This window comes from Anomaloglossus baeobatrachus, chromosome 10, assembly GCF_048569485.1.
Source record: "Anomaloglossus baeobatrachus isolate aAnoBae1 chromosome 10, aAnoBae1.hap1, whole genome shotgun sequence".
Taxonomy (NCBI): Eukaryota; Metazoa; Chordata; class Amphibia; order Anura; family Aromobatidae; genus Anomaloglossus; species Anomaloglossus baeobatrachus.
The window spans coordinates 12,030,668-12,050,080 of NC_134362.1; the positions used below are offsets into that span (position 1 = coordinate 12,030,668).

Genomic DNA, 19,413 nt, shown 5'->3' on the forward strand with positions numbered 1-19,413 from the left:
CCAGCGCACCGATTAATTTGACTGGGAGATCGCCGGTATCACGACAAATTAGTATTGGCCAGTAAAATCCTGCTAGATGCGTTGTGTTTGGTATCTATGTAAATGTAAAATCGAGATATAAAATATGACGCTAATATCTTTCACCTGTGTGGCCCAGGGGCAAAGATATGTGAAAAGCTAGAATTAAAGAACTTTGTGACAATCTCGGCACAGCCCACAAGAGACTGTAAAATGAGGTCACAGAGAGGGGGTTACCTAAGGGCATAAAAGCGACTAGCTCCTTGCTGGGGGGAGTCAGTACTGGAGGGTATCAGCAAGTGGTGATGCTGGCCCATTCTACCATCTTCTTCTTTTGGAGACCTTCCCTCCCTAAATTCAGACGTTACATCTATGGCACGAGTTTAGTAAGTTTCACGTTTATACCTTTTATTTTTATGTAACTGTCTATACTGTATTTGTATTGTTCCCTTTTGTAAATTCTTGTATATTTTTTTAAACCCTGCCTATTTTCGGATTAAATATATAAAATTTAATAGTTTCTTTCCTCATGCTTTATATACGAATCCAAAAACCCGAAGGGCCTTATGCTATCTGAAACGGGTCCCCAGCTATCCCGGAAAAGCTGGGTGGTGGCAGCGTAATTATTATTGCATAGAATTATTGGAGTGCCATCATTACGTGTAACATGCTATGAAGAAAAAGACATGGATCGCACATCCCACAGAAATACAATGATCTAAAGCCGCCAGGCAAAAAATTAATTAAATAGAACATGAGGTTCTTTTGTTACCATTCTGATAAGATTGTATTAAGCCCACTGCCACGTCACGGCAAACCTCTTGAGTGGGTCCCTATCCTAAACCTCATAGTGCGGCACCGTGCACCAACCACTGCTGCAGCAACAAAGCGCCAGCAGGGCAGGCGACCCGGAGCCTCACAGCACCCATGCTGCAAGTCGAAGTCCCCAAGGCTCCAGGTCGCAGTGCCCCACCGACACGACACCACCACAACAGCGGCCACTACACAGTACCAGCACTCATTGAGAGGAGCTGTGCACTCACCTCCCACTGGCTCCCATTTGTGGACTGGGAGCAAAAAAAAGGCTGACCCCTCTTGCAGTCTCCTGCTGATTAAAATCATCTGTGCCAAATGGGGGAGTGCCTGCCCTGCTGGTGCTTTGTCGCTGCAGCAGTGGTTGGTGCACAGTGCAGCACTAAAAGGTTTAGGATAGGGACCCACTCAAGAGGTTTGCCGTGACGTGGCAGTGGCTTAATACAATCTGATCAGAATGGTAACAAAAGAACCTTATGTTCTATTTAATTAATTTTTTGCCTAGCGGCTTTAGATCATTGTATTTTTGTGGGATGTGCGATCCATGTCTTTTTCTTCATAGCATGCTATCATTAAGTGTACCGAGGTATATATATATATTCCATTAGCGGGATCGGTAATATATACATTTACCCTTAGACCTCCAATATTTGGCATTATTAGCTCAGCAGCCTCATTCTGTTCATTGTCCTGCAGTACCAAAAGTGGCCTGCCGGCAAGAGGGGCGCTAGAGAGTAGTCGTCTTTGTGACAAATCAGCGAACAGCGGTGGGATATCTGAGTGACCCCCCCCCCCCGGCTGTTCATGACACCCTACAACTTTGCAATTCACTTTTTTTCTCTATCTCGTTCCGTTTTCGAGATAAAAATGCTAACTCCGTTGTTTTCCACCAGGTGGCGCTATAGGTGGTTTCATTGCATAGCGCATGGCTGCTTTACTATACCTAGACACCACTTCTATGCCTATAGCTGCCGCCGTTCTCAAGTTACTGGCGGTGGACAGGATATGGGTGGACACGCTGTATATAGGTGCGGTGTATACAGGATATGGGTGGACACGCTGTATATAGGTGCGGTGTATACAGGATATGGGTGGACACGCTGTATATAGGTGCGGTGTATACAGGATATGGGTGGACACGCTGTATATAGGTGCGGTGTATACAGGATATGGGTGGACACGCTGTACATAGGTGCGGTGTATACAGGATATGGGTGGACACGCTGTACATAGGTACCGTGTATACAGGATATGGGTGGACACACTGTATATAGGTGCGGTGTATACAGGATATGGCTGGACACGCTGTATATAGGTGCGGTGTATACAGGATATGGGCGGACACGCTGTATATAGGTGCGGTGTATACAGGAGATGGGCGGACACGCTGTATATAGGTGCGGTGTATACAGGATATTGGTGGACACGCTGTATATAGGTGCGGTGTATACAGGATATGGGTGGACACACTGTATATAGGTGCGGTGTATACAGGAGATGGGTGGACACACTGTATATAGGTGCGGTGTATACAGGAGATGGGTGGACACACTGTATATAGGTGCGGTGTATACAGGATATGGGTGGACACACTGTATATAGGTGCGGTGTATACAGGATATGGGTGGACACACTGTATATAGGTGCGGTGTATACAGGATATGGGTGGACGCACTGTATATAGGTGCGGTGTATACAGGATATGGGTGGACGCACTGTATATAGGTGCGGTGTATACAGGATATGGGTGGACGCACCGTATATAGGTGCGGTGTATACAGGATATGGGTGGACGCACCGTATATAGGTGCGGTGTATACAGGGTATGGGTGGACGCACCGTATATAGGTGCGGTGTATACAGGGTATGGGTGGACACGCTGTATATAGGTGCGGTGTATACAGGATATGGGCGGACACGCTGTATAGAGGTGCGGTGTATACAGGATATGGGCGGACGCGCTGTATATAGGTGCGGTGTATACAGGATATGGGTGGACGCACCGTATATAGGTGCGGTGTATACAGGGTATGGGTGGATGCACCGTATATAGGTGCGGTGTATACAGGATATGGGTGGACGCACCGTATATAGGTGCGGTGTATACAGGGTATGGGTGGACGCACCGTATATAGGTGCGGTGTATACAGGGTATGGGTGGACGCACCGTATATAGGTGCGGTGTATACAGGATATGGGTGGACGCACCGTATATAGGTGCGGTGTATACAGGAGATGGGTGGACGCACCGTATATAGGTGCGGTGTATACAGGAGATGGGTGGACGCACCGTATATAGGTGCGGTGTATACAGGACATGGGTGGACACACCGTATATAGGTGCGGTGTATACAGGATATGGGTGCACACACTGTATATAGGTGCGGTGTATACAGGATATGGGCGGACGCGCTGTATAGAGGTGCGGTGTATACAGGATATGGGCGGACGCGCTGTATATAGGTGCGGTGTATACAGGATATGGGTGGACGCACCGTATATAGGTGCGGTGTATACAGGGTATGGGTGGACGCACCGTATATAGGTGCGGTGTATACAGGATATGGGTGGACGCACCGTATATAGGTGCGGTGTATACAGGGTATGGGTGGACGCACCGTATATAGGTGCGGTGTATACAGGGTATGGGTGGACGCACCGTATATAGGTGCGGTGTATACAGGTTATGGGTGGACGCACCGTATATAGGTGCGGTGTATACAGGAGATGGGTGGACGCACCGTATATAGGTGCGGTGTATACAGGAGATGGGTGGACGCACCGTATATAGGTGCGGTGTATACAGGACATGGGTGGACGCACCGTATATAGGTGCGGTGTATACAGGAGATGGGTGGACGCACCGTATATAGGTGCGGTGTATACAGGACATGGGTGGACACACCGTATATAGATGCGGTGTATACAGGATATGGGTGCACACACTGTATATAGGTGCGGTGTATACAGGATATGGGTGCACACACTGTATATAGGTGCGGTGTATACAGGATATGGGTGGACGCACCGTATATAGGTGCGGTGTATACAGGATATGGGTGGACACACTGTATATAGGTGCGGTGTATACAGGATATGGGTGGACGCGCTGTATATAGGTGCGGTGTATACAGGAGATGGGTGGACGCACCGTATATAGGTGCGGTGTATACAGGATATGGGTGGACACACTGTATATAGGTGCGGTGTATACAGGATATGGGTGCACACACTGTATATAGGTGCGGTGTATACAGGATATGGGTGGACACACTGTATAGAGGTGCGGTGTATACAGGATATGGGTGGACACACTGTATAGAGGTGCGGTGTATACAGGATATGGGTGGACACACTGTATATAGGTGCGGTGTATACAGGAGATGGGTGGACACACTGTATAGAGGTGCGGTGTATACAGGATATGGGTGGACACACTGTATATAGGTGCGGTGTATACAGGATATGGGTGGACACACTGTATATAGGTGCGGTGTATACAGGATATGGGTGCACACACTGTATATAGGTGCGGTGTATACAGGATATGGGTGGACACACTGTATAGAGGTGCGGTGTATACAGGATATGGGTGGACACACTGTATAGAGGTGCGGTGTATACAGGATATGGGTGGACACACTGTATATAGGTGCGGTGTATACAGGATATGGGTGCACACACTGTATAGAGGTGCGGTGTATACAGGATATGGGTGCACACACTGTATAGAGGTGCGGTGTATACAGGATATGGGTGGACACACTGTATATAGGTGCGGTGTATACAGGATATGGGTGGACACACTGTATATAGGTGCAGTGTATACAGGATATGGGTGGACACACTGTATATTAAGAGGTCCTTATAGATCGTCCGTCTACAAATCCCGATGCTGCGGAGCGGTGGCTCGGATCCTCAATAGACGCGGTTCTCCATGTCAGGATGTGTTTGAGGCTCCCGGCCCAGCGGTGACTGCCGCCGATGTTCTCCCTGCAGCCCCCAATATATTTCATGGCTCCTCCTGTAGCCGGAGGGTCCGCCAGTCTTCTTGTTGCCTTGGTGATACTTTTCGCTTCCCCCCAGGCTCGCTGCTGCCGCGGCACATGATGTGATGCCTTTGATCAGAAGATTTCAGAAACTGTCGTCACCTTCATAATCTCTACACAAATTAATGAGTTAGGAAGGAAAGAAAGGAGCCGCCGCGAGGAATAACAGCTTAAACATTAAGGACCCAACAGACAACTGAGGACAGAGCAGCGAGACGGCAACATACAGCGCAAATAAACGGTTATCTCTGCAGAAAACTATGGGGGTGACATCCCTGGTGGTCTAGGGCAGTGAAGACATTTATGGTGACATCCCTGGTGGTCTAGGCCAGTGAAGACATTTATGGTGACATCCCTGGTGGTCTAGGGCAGTAAAGACATTTATGGCAACATCCCTGGTGGTCTAGGATAGTGAAGACATTTATGGTGACATCCCTGGTGGTCTAGGGTAGTGAAGAAATTTATGGTGACATCCCTGGTGGTCTAGGGTAGTGAAGACATTTATGGTGACATCCCAGGTGGTCTAGGGCAGTGAAAACATTTATGGTGACATCCCTGGTGGTCTAGGGCAGTGAATACATTTATGGTGACATTCCTGGTGATCTAGGGCAGTAAAGACATTTATGGCAACATCCCTGGTGGTCTAGGATAGTGAAGACATTTATGGTGACATCCCTGGTGGTCTAGGGCAGTGAAGACATTTATGGTGACATCCCTGGTGGTCTAGGGTAGTGAAGACATTTATGGTGACATCCCTGGTGGTCTAGGGTAGTGAAGACATTTATGGTGACATTCCTGGTGATCTAGGGCAGTAAAGACATTTATGGCAACATCCCTGGTGGTCTAGGATAGTGAAGAAATTTATGGTGACATCCCAGGTGGTCTAGGGCAGTGAAAACATTTATGGTGACATCCCTGGTGGTCTAGGGCAGTGAAGACATTTATGGCGACATCCCTGGTGGTCTAGGGCAGTGAAGACATTTATGGCAACATCCCTGGTGGTCTAGGGTAGAGAAGACATTTATGGTAACATCCCTGGTGGTCTAGGATAATGAATGAGTTTATAACATCCCTGGTGGTCTAGGGCAATGAATGAGTTTATAACATCCCTAGTGGTCTAGGGCAGTGAATGCGTTTATAACATCCCTGGTGGTCTAGGAGAATGAATGTGTTTATAACATCCCTGGTGGTCTAGGGCAATGAATGAGTTTATAACATTTCTGGTCGTCTAGGGCAATGAATGAGTTTATAACATCCCTAGTGGTCTACGGCAGTGAATGCGTTTATAACATCCCTGGTGGTCTAGAACAATGATTGCGTTTATAACATCCCTGGTGGTCTAGGGCAGTGAATGCGTTTATAACATCCCTGGTGGTCTAGGATAATGAATGAGTTTATAACATCCCTGGTGGTCTAGGGCAATGAATGAGTTTATAACATCCCTGGTGGTCTAGGGCAATGATTGCGTTTATAACATCTGTGAGGTAAATCCGGAGATATGACGATAAATCATGATATTCAAGTATGTCAGGAAGCCCTCTCCTGGTGTCACCCCCCCCTTTCCTTCACACAACTGGTTTAGCAACAAATCCCATGGCCATCTCCTGTGATATGGAGATGAGGTGGTGTGGGAACAATGGACACAGGATGACTCCCTGCCGTCACCCTGTAACAAGAGTTGTATCTCATTAGCAAGGCTATGGAACTAGCTAGACAGAACGACTCCAGTAAAAAATGGTTCATATCTCGCAAGCCATATTTCCGATAAATACGGCAACCATAAAAATGGTGTCTCCGCATGCGGACGATGCCGGCACCCCCTTTTTATGGGAGCAGGACATTGGGAAATGCCCCAGGCGTGATATCAGCCAATGGGGAACTGGCAGACAGGTCATGAGTCCTCTCATTCTGTAGCTAAATTCATAACTGTCACAATGAGAGCATTGGCGTCCGCCTACGACGCTCCCAGGCAAAGTTATGGCCCATATTCCATGTTGTGGATTGTCCATAACTCAAGCCAGGGGTGGAGCAGTGCTCCCTCTGAGGTCACGAAGGTAGGAGGGGACCTGGATTTGCCCAGGTTGATAACCCTACTTCGGCCATTTTCCAGTGTTCTTTCGCTGGGGGTCACGTGTAGGAAACATCTGTGGGAGTTCCTGGAAACCTGGTCTACAGCGCCCCCCTGTGGCCAGACGCACAAGGTAACTGATTGAATTGCATACCTGTTTGTAAACCATGCTTTATCTGTAACTGTACTCTGACATATGTATATTCTGTAGATCTCCTATTGTATATATTGTAGTTTCTAGTGTGCTTTAGGCTGATTAAATTATATAATTAATCTTGGGCTGTTCTGTTATCTCGATCTTGAATCCCACGTCTGTGTGTTCGGCTAATAGTTACCGTGAAGCGGTTGGTGGCAGCGAGTTTGTGCCAAGGATTATTGTGGGGAGGCCAGTGAGATTCGGGGAGATTTTATATATTCCGCACCGCGGAGGTCGGGGGAATATATACCCTACTCTCACCGGGGACCCTTCAATAATCGGCATAAGTAGTATAGCGGCCTCCTTGCTTATTGTCGGGCAATTCCATAATTGGCCTGACTATAAGAGGGGCGCTAGAGAGCGCGTCACGTGCTCTGTCTGTCGGTCGGGAGGTATAAAGGAGGGGTGACCCCCACTTGTTACCCCCCGATTGTGACGTACTGGTAGCCAGCGCGGGGGATTTCTGAGTGACCCCCCCGGTGGTTCGTGACATATTGGTGGCATAGCGGTGGGATCGAGATAATAGTGTGTGGGAGTGTGAGACCCATACTCCCAGACACTAAAGACTGCCTGCAGCAGCTGTGGCTGCTGGGGTCTTCAGACTAGCTCAACACTAGAGTGTCAGAGTGCAGATACTGTAAGGTGTGTGGAGGCATCAGGTGTCAGTTCTGTGTCAGTGACCAAAAGTCTGCAAGAATGGCTGATGGCACCAGGAGCAGAGCTATGCAACTGGCCAATGCTAAGGCAGGAGCCGAAGAGAGGGAGGACGGTGCTGTGGACAGCAATGAGGAGGTTGCCCACGAGTCCTCCAGGAGCTCGACGCCAGAAAACCGTTCTGCCGAGGACATTGCGCAACCTGGCACTGCTGGACAAGATGAGGAGGAGCTCACCCAAGGTTCCTCAACGAGCCAGATGCCAGCCCTCCGCTCTGAAAGGGACAGTGAATCGCCTAGCTCTGCAGCGTGCCGCAGATCACCACGTGCCATTCCACCGAGCCTGGGAGGCTCGGATAGCCTTCTTCAAATGGCTATGGCCCTTCTCCAGGCTGGAGACCAGAAGGGCTACAAGGAACTCCTGGCAGAGCGCAGGGCAGAGCGGCAGGCAGCGCGTGACGCTGAGGCTGCGGAGCGGCACGCAGAGCGTGAGGCTGCGGAGCGAGAGCGGCAGGCAGCGCGTGAAGAGCGAGAGCGACAGGCAGACCGTGACTACCAGCTGCAGCTAGCTCAGCTCCGGCCCTCATCAGCCACATGTGACCTTCGAGACACCAAACTTCCAAAGGTCCGTGTTGAGGACTTCCCAGTGCTGGAGAAGGATGGAGACTTGGACTCTTTCTTGACTGCTTTTGAACGGACTTGCTTGCAGCACCATCTGGACAAGGACCAGTGGGCCAAATACCTGACCCCCCGTTTAAGGGGTAAGGCCCTGGATGTCCTTGGGGACTTGCCTGCTGAGGCAGATCAGGGCTACGACACCATCAAGCGGGCCCTGATCCAACAGTACAACCTCACTCCAGAGTCCTACCGCAAGAAGTTCCGGAGCCTACAGAAGGGACCAAAGGACTCCTGGGCTGACCACCGGCGGGCACTTGCCCGAGCTGCCGACCACTGGACCCAAGGCCTGCAGCTTTCCACCGGACCGGAGATCCTGGACTTGTTCATCACGGAGCAACTCTTGTGGAACTGCCCTGAGGATCTCCGCCAGTTCATCCGAGACCAGAAGCCAAAGGGGTCCACGGCTACAGCTGCCCTTGCCGATGACTACACCAACAACCGGGCCCCTGAGGCCAGGAGAGCGGCCACCAGCAGCACCTGGAGAGGGGGTAAGATGAATTCTGCGACTGCCCCACCTGCCCCTAGACTGCAGGGGGTGTCCCCCTCAACTCCCCTCTCCAGGCCCGTGGCGGAACCAAGACGGTGCCACCAGTGCAACCTACCTGGACACTTCAAGGCCATGTGCCCTCAGCGTCCCAAGGCCCCGGCTCCGTCCCCGTCCCAAGGGCCGCCCAAGGTGTATTGTGTGGGTGGGGGTGGTGGTAGGTCCCTGGACAGCTTCCAACCTGTCACCGTCGGCCGGTCTGTGACCATAGGACTGCGAGACAGCGCCTCGGAGGTGACTCTGGTGCGGCCTGAGATGGTGTCCCCCCAAGACTTGATCCCTGGAAAAACCCTCGCTGTCTCCGGGATTGGAGGCATTGACCCGGCGCTGCCTGTTGCTGACATTTATGTGGACTGGGGCGCAGGGCGGGGGTGAGGGAGGTGGGGGTAACTGATCGGATCCCTGCAAACGTGCTACTTGGGACAGATTTGGGGCAGATAACCTCCCAGTTTGGGCCCCCCCCAAGGGCTGAACCTTCAGCCCGTACTGACATGACTCCTAACAATGTTAATGTGTTATCTATGAATGATGTAAGGGAGGAGGGAGTGAACTCTGATATTTCTGCTTGCATAGACACCATAGACACACACTCAGCTGCAGCTGTGACAGGGGAGGGGGTCAGAGAAAGGTGTGACAATGCCTCTACAAGTAACCAGCCAGTGAGCTGGGATCTGTTGCCCTCTGCAGGGATAAGCAGAGAGCAGGGTGCTGCAGTGGGAGGACCAGTGTGTGGGGTGGGGGCTACCACAGCCAATGTGGGGTCCCCAGAGATTTCACAGCGGGGTTCTGTTGCTGCAGGAGGGGAACAGGCAGGTGAGATTGGGGCCGGTCCAGGAGCGGAAGTGCTCCCAGGTAAGATCTCGGTGCATGGTTCCCCCACAACCGGGGTGTCAGGAAGCCAGGTAGGTCTGCCTGAACCGGCGACTTGGTCAGGAACGGAGGAGGAGCAGGCACGACCCACGGTCGCAGCGGCTGTGGCCGCTGTCACCCGCAGTGGGAGTGCTGGAAGCCAAGGGGCCTCCCGGAGGTCCGATGGCTGCCACTTGGTCAGAAGGGGAAGAGCTGAGTCAGGTGGAGGCCAGGACACAGGTCCCGGGGTACTGACTGAAGATGTGACAGTCTCGTCGATTCTGGCCACATCTAGTCAGGGGTTTCAGGCAGCGTTAGAAGCTGACGACAGCCTGAAAGCTCTTAAGGAGCAGGCGGCACAGCCTCCCTCGGACTCGGACCCGGAGCGAGTGGTCTGGGACCAAGGACGGCTGTACCGGGCCACGGTCCAGCAGGGTTCACCGGAGGCGTGGCCCAGGGACCGACAGTTGGTGGTACCCTATCCGTTCCGGACGGAGTTGTTGCGGATCGCACATGAGATTCCGATGGCCGGACACCTAGGGATCGCTAAGACCAAGGCCAGGTTAAACCAGCATTTCTACTGGCCAAAAATGGGGGCCGATGTGGCTGCCTACTGCCGTTCGTGTGAAACCTGTCAGAGAGTGGGGAAGGCGGGGCCACGCCCCAAAGCCCCACTAGTATCTCTGCCAATCATCGATGAGCCTTTCAGGAGGGTGGCTGTGGATCTGGTCGGCCCGCTGGCCATCCCCAGCAGCTCCGGGAAACGCTTCCTACTGACGGTAGTGGACTATGCCACCCGGTACCCAGAAGCAGTGGCCTTGTCGTCCATTCGGGCTGACAAGGTGGCCACCGCATTGCTGGAGATTTTCTCCCGAGTGGGTTTTCCCCAGGAAATGCTCACTGACCGGGGGACCCAATTCATGTCCCAGCTGATGGAGGCCCTCTGTAAGCAAGTCCAGGTGCGACATCTGGTGGCCAGCCCGTACCATCCACAGACTAATGGCCTGTGCGAGCGGTTCAATGGCACCTTAAAGCAGATGCTTAAGATGTTGGTCGACTCCCATGGGCGTGACTGGGAGCGGTATCTCCCACACCTGTTATTTGCTTACCGGGAGGTTCCACAGGCCTCAACAGGATTCTCACCGTTTGAGCTCCTGTACGGGCGACGTGTGCGGGGCCCCCTGGCTCTGGTGAAAGAGGCTTGGGAAGGGGATTTGGCCACCCCTGGAGTGTCGGTTATCGAGTATGTCATGCGCTTCCGGGACAAAATGCAGGCCTTGACGCAACTGGTACACGACAATATGGCTCAAGCCCAGGCCGATCAGAAGCGTTGGTACGACCAGAACGCTTGTGAGAGGACCTACCAAGTGGGTCAAAAGGTGTGGGTACTGGTCCCCGTACCACAGGACAAGCTTCAGGCAGCCTGGGAAGGCCCATACCTCGTGTACCAGCAGCTCAACCCTGTAACGTACCTGGTCACCCTGGACCCTGCCCGTGGAAGGCGGAAGCCCTTCCATGTGAACATGATGAAGGCACATCATGAGCGGGAGGCATGTGCGCTCCCCGTGTGCAACCTGCCCGAGGAGGGAGAAGCGGAAACCCTCTTGGATATGCTAGCCCAGGTTAGGGCAGGCGGATCCATTGAGGATGTGGAGGTTGGCCACCAGCTCTTGGAAGACCAACGGTCCCAGCTGTGGGCCACCCTCCTCCCCTTCCGGGGGTTGTTTACCAACCAGCCCGGAAGGACTGACTTGGCTGTCCATCACGTGGACACTGGGGATCATCCCCCGATCCGGCGTTCAGCATATCGGGTCTCCCTGGAGGTGCAGCAACACATGCGCCAGGAGATTGACGAGATGCTGAAGCTGGGGGTGATCCAGGCATCCAACAGCGCTTGGGCCTCGCCTGTAGTCCTCGTCCCTAAGAAGGACCGAACCACTCGGTTCTGCGTGGACTACAGGGGGCTCAATGCGGTCACGGTCGCCGATGCGTACCCAATGCCACGCATCGATGACCTGCTCGATCAGTTGGCCGGGGCTCAGTACCTGACCATCATGGATCTGAGCCGGGGATATTGGCAGATCCCCCTGACTCGCAAGGCCAGGGAACGCTCTGCCTTTATTACCCCATTTGGACTGTACGAGTCCACGGTGATGCCATTCGGGATGAGGAATGCCCCTGCCACTTTCCAGCGGATGGTCAACACCCTGCTCAAGGGACTTGAAGGGTACGCGGCCGCGTACCTGGATGACATTGCCGTCTTCAGTCCCACCTGGGAGGACCACCTAGAGCATCTAGCACAGGTGCTCAGGCGGATCCACCGGGCAGGTTTGACCATCAAGCCGGGAAAGTGTCAGCTGGCCATGAGCGAGGTCCAGTACCTCGGTCACCGGGTAGGTGGGAGAACACTGAAGCCCGAGCCTGAGAAAGTGGAAGCCATCGCATCCTGGCCCACCCCCAGGACCAAGAAGCAGGTGATGTCCTTCTTGGGGACCGCTGGGTACTATAGGAGGTTTGTTCCATGCTATAGTAGCCTGGCAAAGCCCTTGACGGACCTCACCAAGAAGAAGCTGCCCTCTGCAGTCGATTGGACAATGGACTGCGAGACAGCCTTCCGGGCCCTACAGGACGCCCTGTCCAGCCCGCCCGTGCTACAGGCAGCCGACTTCACGCGGCCGTTTGTAGTACAGACCGACGCCAGTGACTTCGGCCTCGGTGCGGTGCTCAGCCAGGTGGACTCTGCGAGCCAAGAGCACCCAGTCTTGTACCTGAGCAGGAAGCTGTTACCAAGGGAAGTTGCCTATTCCACGATGGAGAAGGAGTGCCTGGCCATAGTGTGGGCCCTGCAGCGTCTGCAACCCTATCTATACGGGCGCCACTTCATCGTGGAGACGGACCACAATCCCCTCAGCTGGTTGCACACCGTCTCTGGGACGAATGGGCGATTGTTGCGATGGAGCCTTGCGCTCCAGCAATACAACTTCACCATTCGCCACAAAAGGGGCCGTGACCACGGTAACGCAGACGGGCTGTCCCGACAAGGAGAGGTCGCGGACGGGCGCACGGGGGAACACCGGAGTGTGCTGCCCCCTAGCGCCCTCAAAAGGGGGGAGGTGTGAGGTACATCCGGAGATATGACGATAAATCATGATATTCAAGTATGTCAGGAAGCCCTCTCCTGGTGTCACCCCCCCTTTCCTTCACACAACTGGTTTAGCAACAAATCCCATGGCCATCTCCTGTGATATGGAGATGAGGTGGTGTGGGAACAATGGACACAGGATGACTCCCTGCCGTCACCCTGTAACAAGAGTTGTATCTCATTAGCAAGGCTATGGAACTAGCTAGACAGAACGACTCCAGTAAAAAATGGTTCATATCTCGCAAGCCATATTTCCGATAAATATGGCAACCATAAAAATGGTGTCTCCGCATGCGGACGATGCCGGCACCCCCTTTTTATGGGAGCAGGACATTGGGAAATGCCCCAGGCGTGATATCAGCCAATGGGGAACTGGCAGGCAGGTCATGAGTCCCCTCGTTCTGTAGCTAAATTCATAACTGTCACAATGAGAGCATTGGCGTCCGCCTACGACGCTCCCAGGCAAAGTTATGGCCCATATTCCATGTTGTGGATTGTCCATAACTCAAGCCAGGGGTGGAGCAGTGCTCCCTCTGAGGTCACTAAGGTAGGAGGGGACCTGGATTTGCCCAGGTTGATAACCCTACTTCGGCCATTTTCCAGTGTTCTTTCGCTGGGGGTCACGTGTAGGAAACATCTGTGGGAGTTCCTGGAAACCTGGTCTACAGCGCCCCCCTGTGGCCAGACGCACAAGGTAACTGATTGAATTGCATACCTGTTTGTAAACCATGCTTTATCTGTAACTGTACTCTGACATATGTATATTCTGTAGATTCCCTATTGTATATATTGTAGTTTCTAGTGTGCTTTAGGCCGATTAAATTATATAATTAATCTTGGGCTGTTCTGTTATCTCGATCTTGAATCCCACGTCTGTGTGTTCGGCTAATAGTTACCGTGAAGCGGTTGGTGGCAGCGAGTTTGTGCCAAGGATTATTGTGGGGAGGCCAGTGAGATTCGGGGAGATTTTATATATTCCGCCCGCGGAGGTCGGGGGAATATATACCCTACTCTCACCGGGGACCCTTCAATAATCGGCATAAGTAGTATAGCGGCCTCCTTGCTTATTGTCGGGCAATTCCATAATTGGCCTGACTATAAGAGGGGCGCTAGAGAGCGCGTCACGTGCTCTGTCTGTCGGTCGGGAGGTATAAAGGAGGGGTGACCCCCACTTGTTACCCCCCGATTGTGACGTACTGGTAGCCAGTGCGGGGGATTTCTGAGTGACCCCCCCGGTGGTTGTGACAACATCCCTGGTGGTCTAGGGCAGTGAATGAGTTTATAACATCCCTGGTGGTCTAGAACAATGATTGCGTTTATAATATCCCTGGTGGTCTAGGGCAGTGAATGAGTTTATAACATCCCTGGTGGTCTAGGGCAGTGAATGAGTTTATAACATCCCTGGTGGTCTAGGGCAGTGAATGAGTTTATAACATCCCTGGTGGTCTAGAACAATGATTGCGTTTATAATATCCCTGGTGGTCTAGGGCAGTGAATGAGTTTATAACATCCCTAGTGGTCTACGGCAGTGAATGCGTTTATAACATCCCTGGTGGTCTAGAACAATGATTGCGTTTATAACATCCCTGGTGGTCTAGGGCAGTGAATGCGTTTATAACATCCCTGGTGGTCTAGGGCAGTGAATGAGTTTATAACATCCCTGGTGGTCTAGAACAATGATTGCGTTTATAATATCCCTGGTGGTCTAGGGCAGTGAATGTATTTATAACATCCCTGGTGGTCTAGGGCAGACAAAGCATATCCTCATGAGCCCAGGTCCATCTGGTAATTCTTGGTGCTGTCATTGTTTTGTTGCTGGAGAATAATCTGGTCTTTTCTGTCTTTCTTCAGGCACAATGTCTGCTTCACGTCTTGCGGTCCTTCTCGGAGCGTGGCTTCATCTCCTCCTCTTTTCTCCGGGGGTCCTTGGTACCGATTATCGTTCAGCCTTTTCCGCTGCCCGGACCTCCAGCATGGAAGGGGGCCCCGAAATGGTCATCACTTTTGACAAAGTGTATGTGAATATCGGAGGAGACTTTGACCCCAAAGCCGGGCTCTTCAGGTGTCGCATCCCCGGAGCGTATTATTTCTCCTTCACTATCGGAAAGTTTCCTAAGAAGAACCTGTCGGTGATGCTGATGAAGAATAAGAACGAGGTCCAGGTCATCGTCTACGACGAGCACCACCACAAGGAGAGGAAGGTGGCGAGTCAGAGCGCCATGCTGCAGCTGGATTACGGGGACACGGTGTGGCTTCGCCTTCACGGAGACCCGAAGTACGCCCTGTACAGCAACGTGGGGCTGTACACCACCTTCAATGGGTACCTGATCTACCCCGACACATCCTACTATTTCCAGACCGCCAGCGACTCCTATAAACTTCAAAGTTTCCAAAACTCCATCCCGACTACGGAAGGGGCCTCCGAACAAAACGAGGTCTACAAGAAACCCACAGCGAGCGACGACCCGCCGACAAACGCGGACCCTCGCTCTGCGTTCTCAGTGGCCAGAACTGAAAGTCTTGTTGGGTCCGAGGACAAGAAGGTCAAACATCAACCGATCACATTCGACACGGAGTTTGTTAATATCGGGAAAGACTTCAACCTTTCGTCTGGCGCGTTTCACTGCCGGATGGCGGGAGCCTATTATTTTTCCTTCACTATTGGGAAGATGCCTTATAAGACCATGTCCGTGAAGCTGATGAAGAACCAGAACGAGGTCCAGGCTATGATTTACGATGACAGCCACTCGAAAAAACGAGAAATGCAAAGTCAAAGTGTGATGCTGTCCCTACAACCAGGAGACGCTGTATGGCTGTACAGCCATGGACATGAAGGCTACGGGGTCTACAGCAATCATGGAAAATATATCACCTTCACAGGTTTTCTGGTTTATCCCGAGATACCGACCAAGCAACAAATGGAAACAAACTCCAAACCAGAGATTATTACAAAGATTTGAAGGGTACCGCGATGGGCACGGTGACAATGCCAGACGATGACTAATATATAAAGCTGGATTAAATAGGTGATCTAAGCACATATTGTGCCATAGAGACATTAGGCACGTGTTTTTAATCTTCATCCTCATTTCACTCATGTTTGTAGCATTGATTTAGTGTCATATTTAGCGCCTCTCAATGTATATGGCACCTAACATTGAAGAGATACCAGAGCCAGATGTAAAATATCTCCACTAGCTCCAGTGAATGGACAGAAATGAACCACTAAAATACCAACATAATAGGCCAGTGAGGCATTTTAGCCATTTAGGGCTCCTCTTCCTCACAAAGCACAACAAAGAAAAGCAAAGTATCTGCTCTCAACTATTCTAGGAGGAAAGCGCTGATACAGACGGTGAAACGCTGGGGATCCTGCAGGATTTCTATGGACAGGGGGTATTTTTGACCTTTGACTAATCATGGCCACTATAAAAAGCCACTTCCCACCTGAGATATAGTGGGACCCACTCAGTCCCTGCGAATGACAAGGGCTGCAGCGCCTTTACTGGTGTTCCCTTCAGAGCAGCGCTCCTCATTCACTTGTATTGAGCCATATTGATTTTGCCCGGACTTGGGGGGCAGGAGAAATGATTATGTCCCGTTCCCCACTAATAAGAAAATGATTTTCGAGCCATATATCACAACATTTCAAGCCAGAAAAAAAAAACCTTTAAGGACAAATTGGCGCCAGGTCAAAAATCGCCAGTTTTTGCTGTCATTTTATTCCCGCTGCTCCTAAGTATTCAATAATTTTGGTGGATATGGGTCTTTTTATATAGTGCTAAGGCTCCTCGGGGGCGTGTCTTCAGGCTGCTCTGCATAATTAGCCATGCCTCCTCAGTAAAGACCATAGCAATCAGCACTGAATAGGGAGCCCTATAATTCAGGAACCGTATGGGGCATTTACATAAAACAGAATGATTGAGGGGAGCAGCGGGAACAAAATAAGAGCAAACACTGGACACCTCTGGCCTGGAGACGGGTCCCCCTTGAAATGCGGGTGCACCTACATTGTTACTATTTTTGTGGTCCTCTTGTGTTCATCCAGTGATAGGCCATCGGTCGGCGTCTCCATTCATCGATCGTTCACCTCTGTGTCGGCCGGCATGTTACATACCTGTGTGGTGCATGAGTGGGGTCCGCACTCGTCCTATACGGAGGGGAAGAGGCGGCCGGTCCTGATGACAGCTGTAAGGTACTGCAGCGATGCCGAGCACGCCGCGCGTTACACTACCGGGGGGAATAAAATCATTTTCTATTTCCCAGGCGTCTGACAATTATAGATGTCATTAATGGAGTGTGTTTATGCAGATAGGAGTGATACATGGAGCTGCGTCCTCCGGGACCGATCCTCCCCGATACCAGCCCGTAATTAAATCTGCTAATGAGCCGTCTATATCATCAGCGTACGGCGCAGCATAGACCGAGCAAGCGGCGGATCAGGAGGCACTGACAAGCTCCGCAGCTGCTGAGATCTGAGAGCACGGGGATCCCTGAGAGGAGGGGAGCGGGAGCGATCCTCCCCGATACCAGCCCGTAATTAAATCTGCTAATGAGCCGTCTATATCATCAGCGTACGGCGCAGCATAGAGCAAGGATCAGGAGGCACTGACAAGCTCTGCAGCTGCTGAGATCTGAGAGCACGGGGATCCCTGAGAGGAGCGGAGCGGGAGCAATCCTCCCTGATACCAGCCCGTAATTAAATGTGCTAATGAGCCGTCTATATCATCAGCGTACGGCGCAGCATAGAGCGAGGATCAGGAGGCACTGACCAGCTCTGCAGCTGCTGAGATCTGAGAGCACGGGGATCCCTGAGAGGAGGGGATCGGGAGCTGGGGATTATTTTATGCTGTTTGGTACAAAAAAAGAGGGTTCAACAAAGGGGAAACTTCTGTCCCCTGTATTCTTCATCCCCGTCCTGATGAAGCTGCGCCAAAACGGCATCTGGTCACCGCAGCCGGTCACGTGCATGCAGCATACAAAGCATGGCTGTGTTCCTTTAGACACATTGCCACTCTGCTCCACAGGTGGCGTCTGGTACTGCAGCTCAGGACTCCGGTGGCTAATCTGCAATATCTCGTGCGGCCGCCACTTCCCGGAGAAAGACGCCGGATCTATTTACTACAGGTCATTCAGAGCGCTTCACTTCTGCCCCGATCATGCTGTGACTCCACACACCTGCCAATACGCAAGCATCGGCGAAAGGTCTCATGCACGCACCGCGTCAGCCGCTGTGTGCAGTCGTAACCGCCCCGGCAGAGAGCGACAAGGGTCTGCATGGAGCAAGATCAACCCTTTCACTCATAGAATTATAGCAAAGTGCCAATTATCCATCCATCAATTTGACCCGTCTCCTGCACCTGCGGCGATGAGAGGCCGGGGGGGCGGAAAACAGAGGCCGGGGGGCGGCAAAAAACAGAGGCCGGGGGGCGGCAAAAAACAGAGGCCGGGGGGCGGCAAAAAACAGAGGCCGGGGGGCGGCAAAAAACAGAGGCCGGGGGGCGGCAAAAAACAGAGGCCGGGGGGCGGCAAAAAACAGAGGCCGGGGGGCGGCAAAAAACAGAGGCCGGGGGGCGGCAAAAAACAGAGGCCGGGGGGCGGCAAAAAACAGAGGCCGGGCGGTGGCGAAGAGGAGAGGCCGAGCTGCAGTACTGAGATCTAGCCTCTGCGACATGCTCCATACACCATCTACTCCTGCTGATGGCTGCGTTGCCGAATGCCGGACCCCCTGATCGGATATTAGTGACTTATCCTAAGGGGTACTTTGCACACTACGACATTGCAGCTGCGGTGTCGGTGGGGTCAAATCGAAAGTGACGCACATCCAACTTCGCTGTCGATATCGTAGTGTGCAAAGCGTTTTTGATACGATTAAGGAGCGCAAAAGCGTCGTAATCGTATGATGGGTGTAGTGTCCGACATTTTTATAATTGCGCGGCAGCGACGGTCCGATGTTCCTCGTTCCCCTGCGGCAGCGCACATCGCTGTGTGAGAAGCCGCAGGAGCGAAGAACATCTCCTTACCTGCGTCCTGCGGCTCACGCCGGCTATGCGGAAGGACGGAGGTGGGCGGGATGTTTACGTCCCGCTCATCTCCGTCCCTCCGCTTCTATTGGACGCCTGCCGCTGTGACGCCGCACGACCCGCCCCCTTAGGAAGGAGGCGGATCGCCGGCCAGAGCGACGTCGCAGGGCAGGTAAGTCCGTGTGAAGCTGCCATAGCGATAATGTTCACTACAGCAGCGATCACAAGATATCGCTGCTGCGACGGGGGCGGGGACTATCGCGCTCGGCATCGCAGCATCGGCTTGCGATGTTGCAGCGTGCAAAGTACCCCTAAGAATAAGCCACTAATATCTTTACACATCAAACAATCTACATCCCTGTTCACACTTGTATTGTTTG

At 52.3% G+C, this 19,413-nt stretch overlaps 1 protein-coding gene across 2 annotated transcripts in view; it reads left to right on the forward strand.

The window, feature by feature from the left end:
- The window catches only part of C1QTNF4 (C1q and TNF related 4), a 32,933-nt gene extending 15,656 nt beyond the window's left edge, over positions 1–17,277 (forward strand). For both annotated transcript variants that reach the window (XM_075325695.1, XM_075325694.1), the window contains exon 2: positions 14,862–17,277. In XM_075325695.1, the coding sequence (XP_075181810.1) occupies positions 14,862–15,970 (1,109 nt within the window). In that variant the 3' untranslated portion in view covers positions 15,971–17,277. The remainder of the gene's footprint in view (positions 1–14,861) is intronic.
- Positions 17,278–19,413: the final 2,136 nt, after the last annotated feature.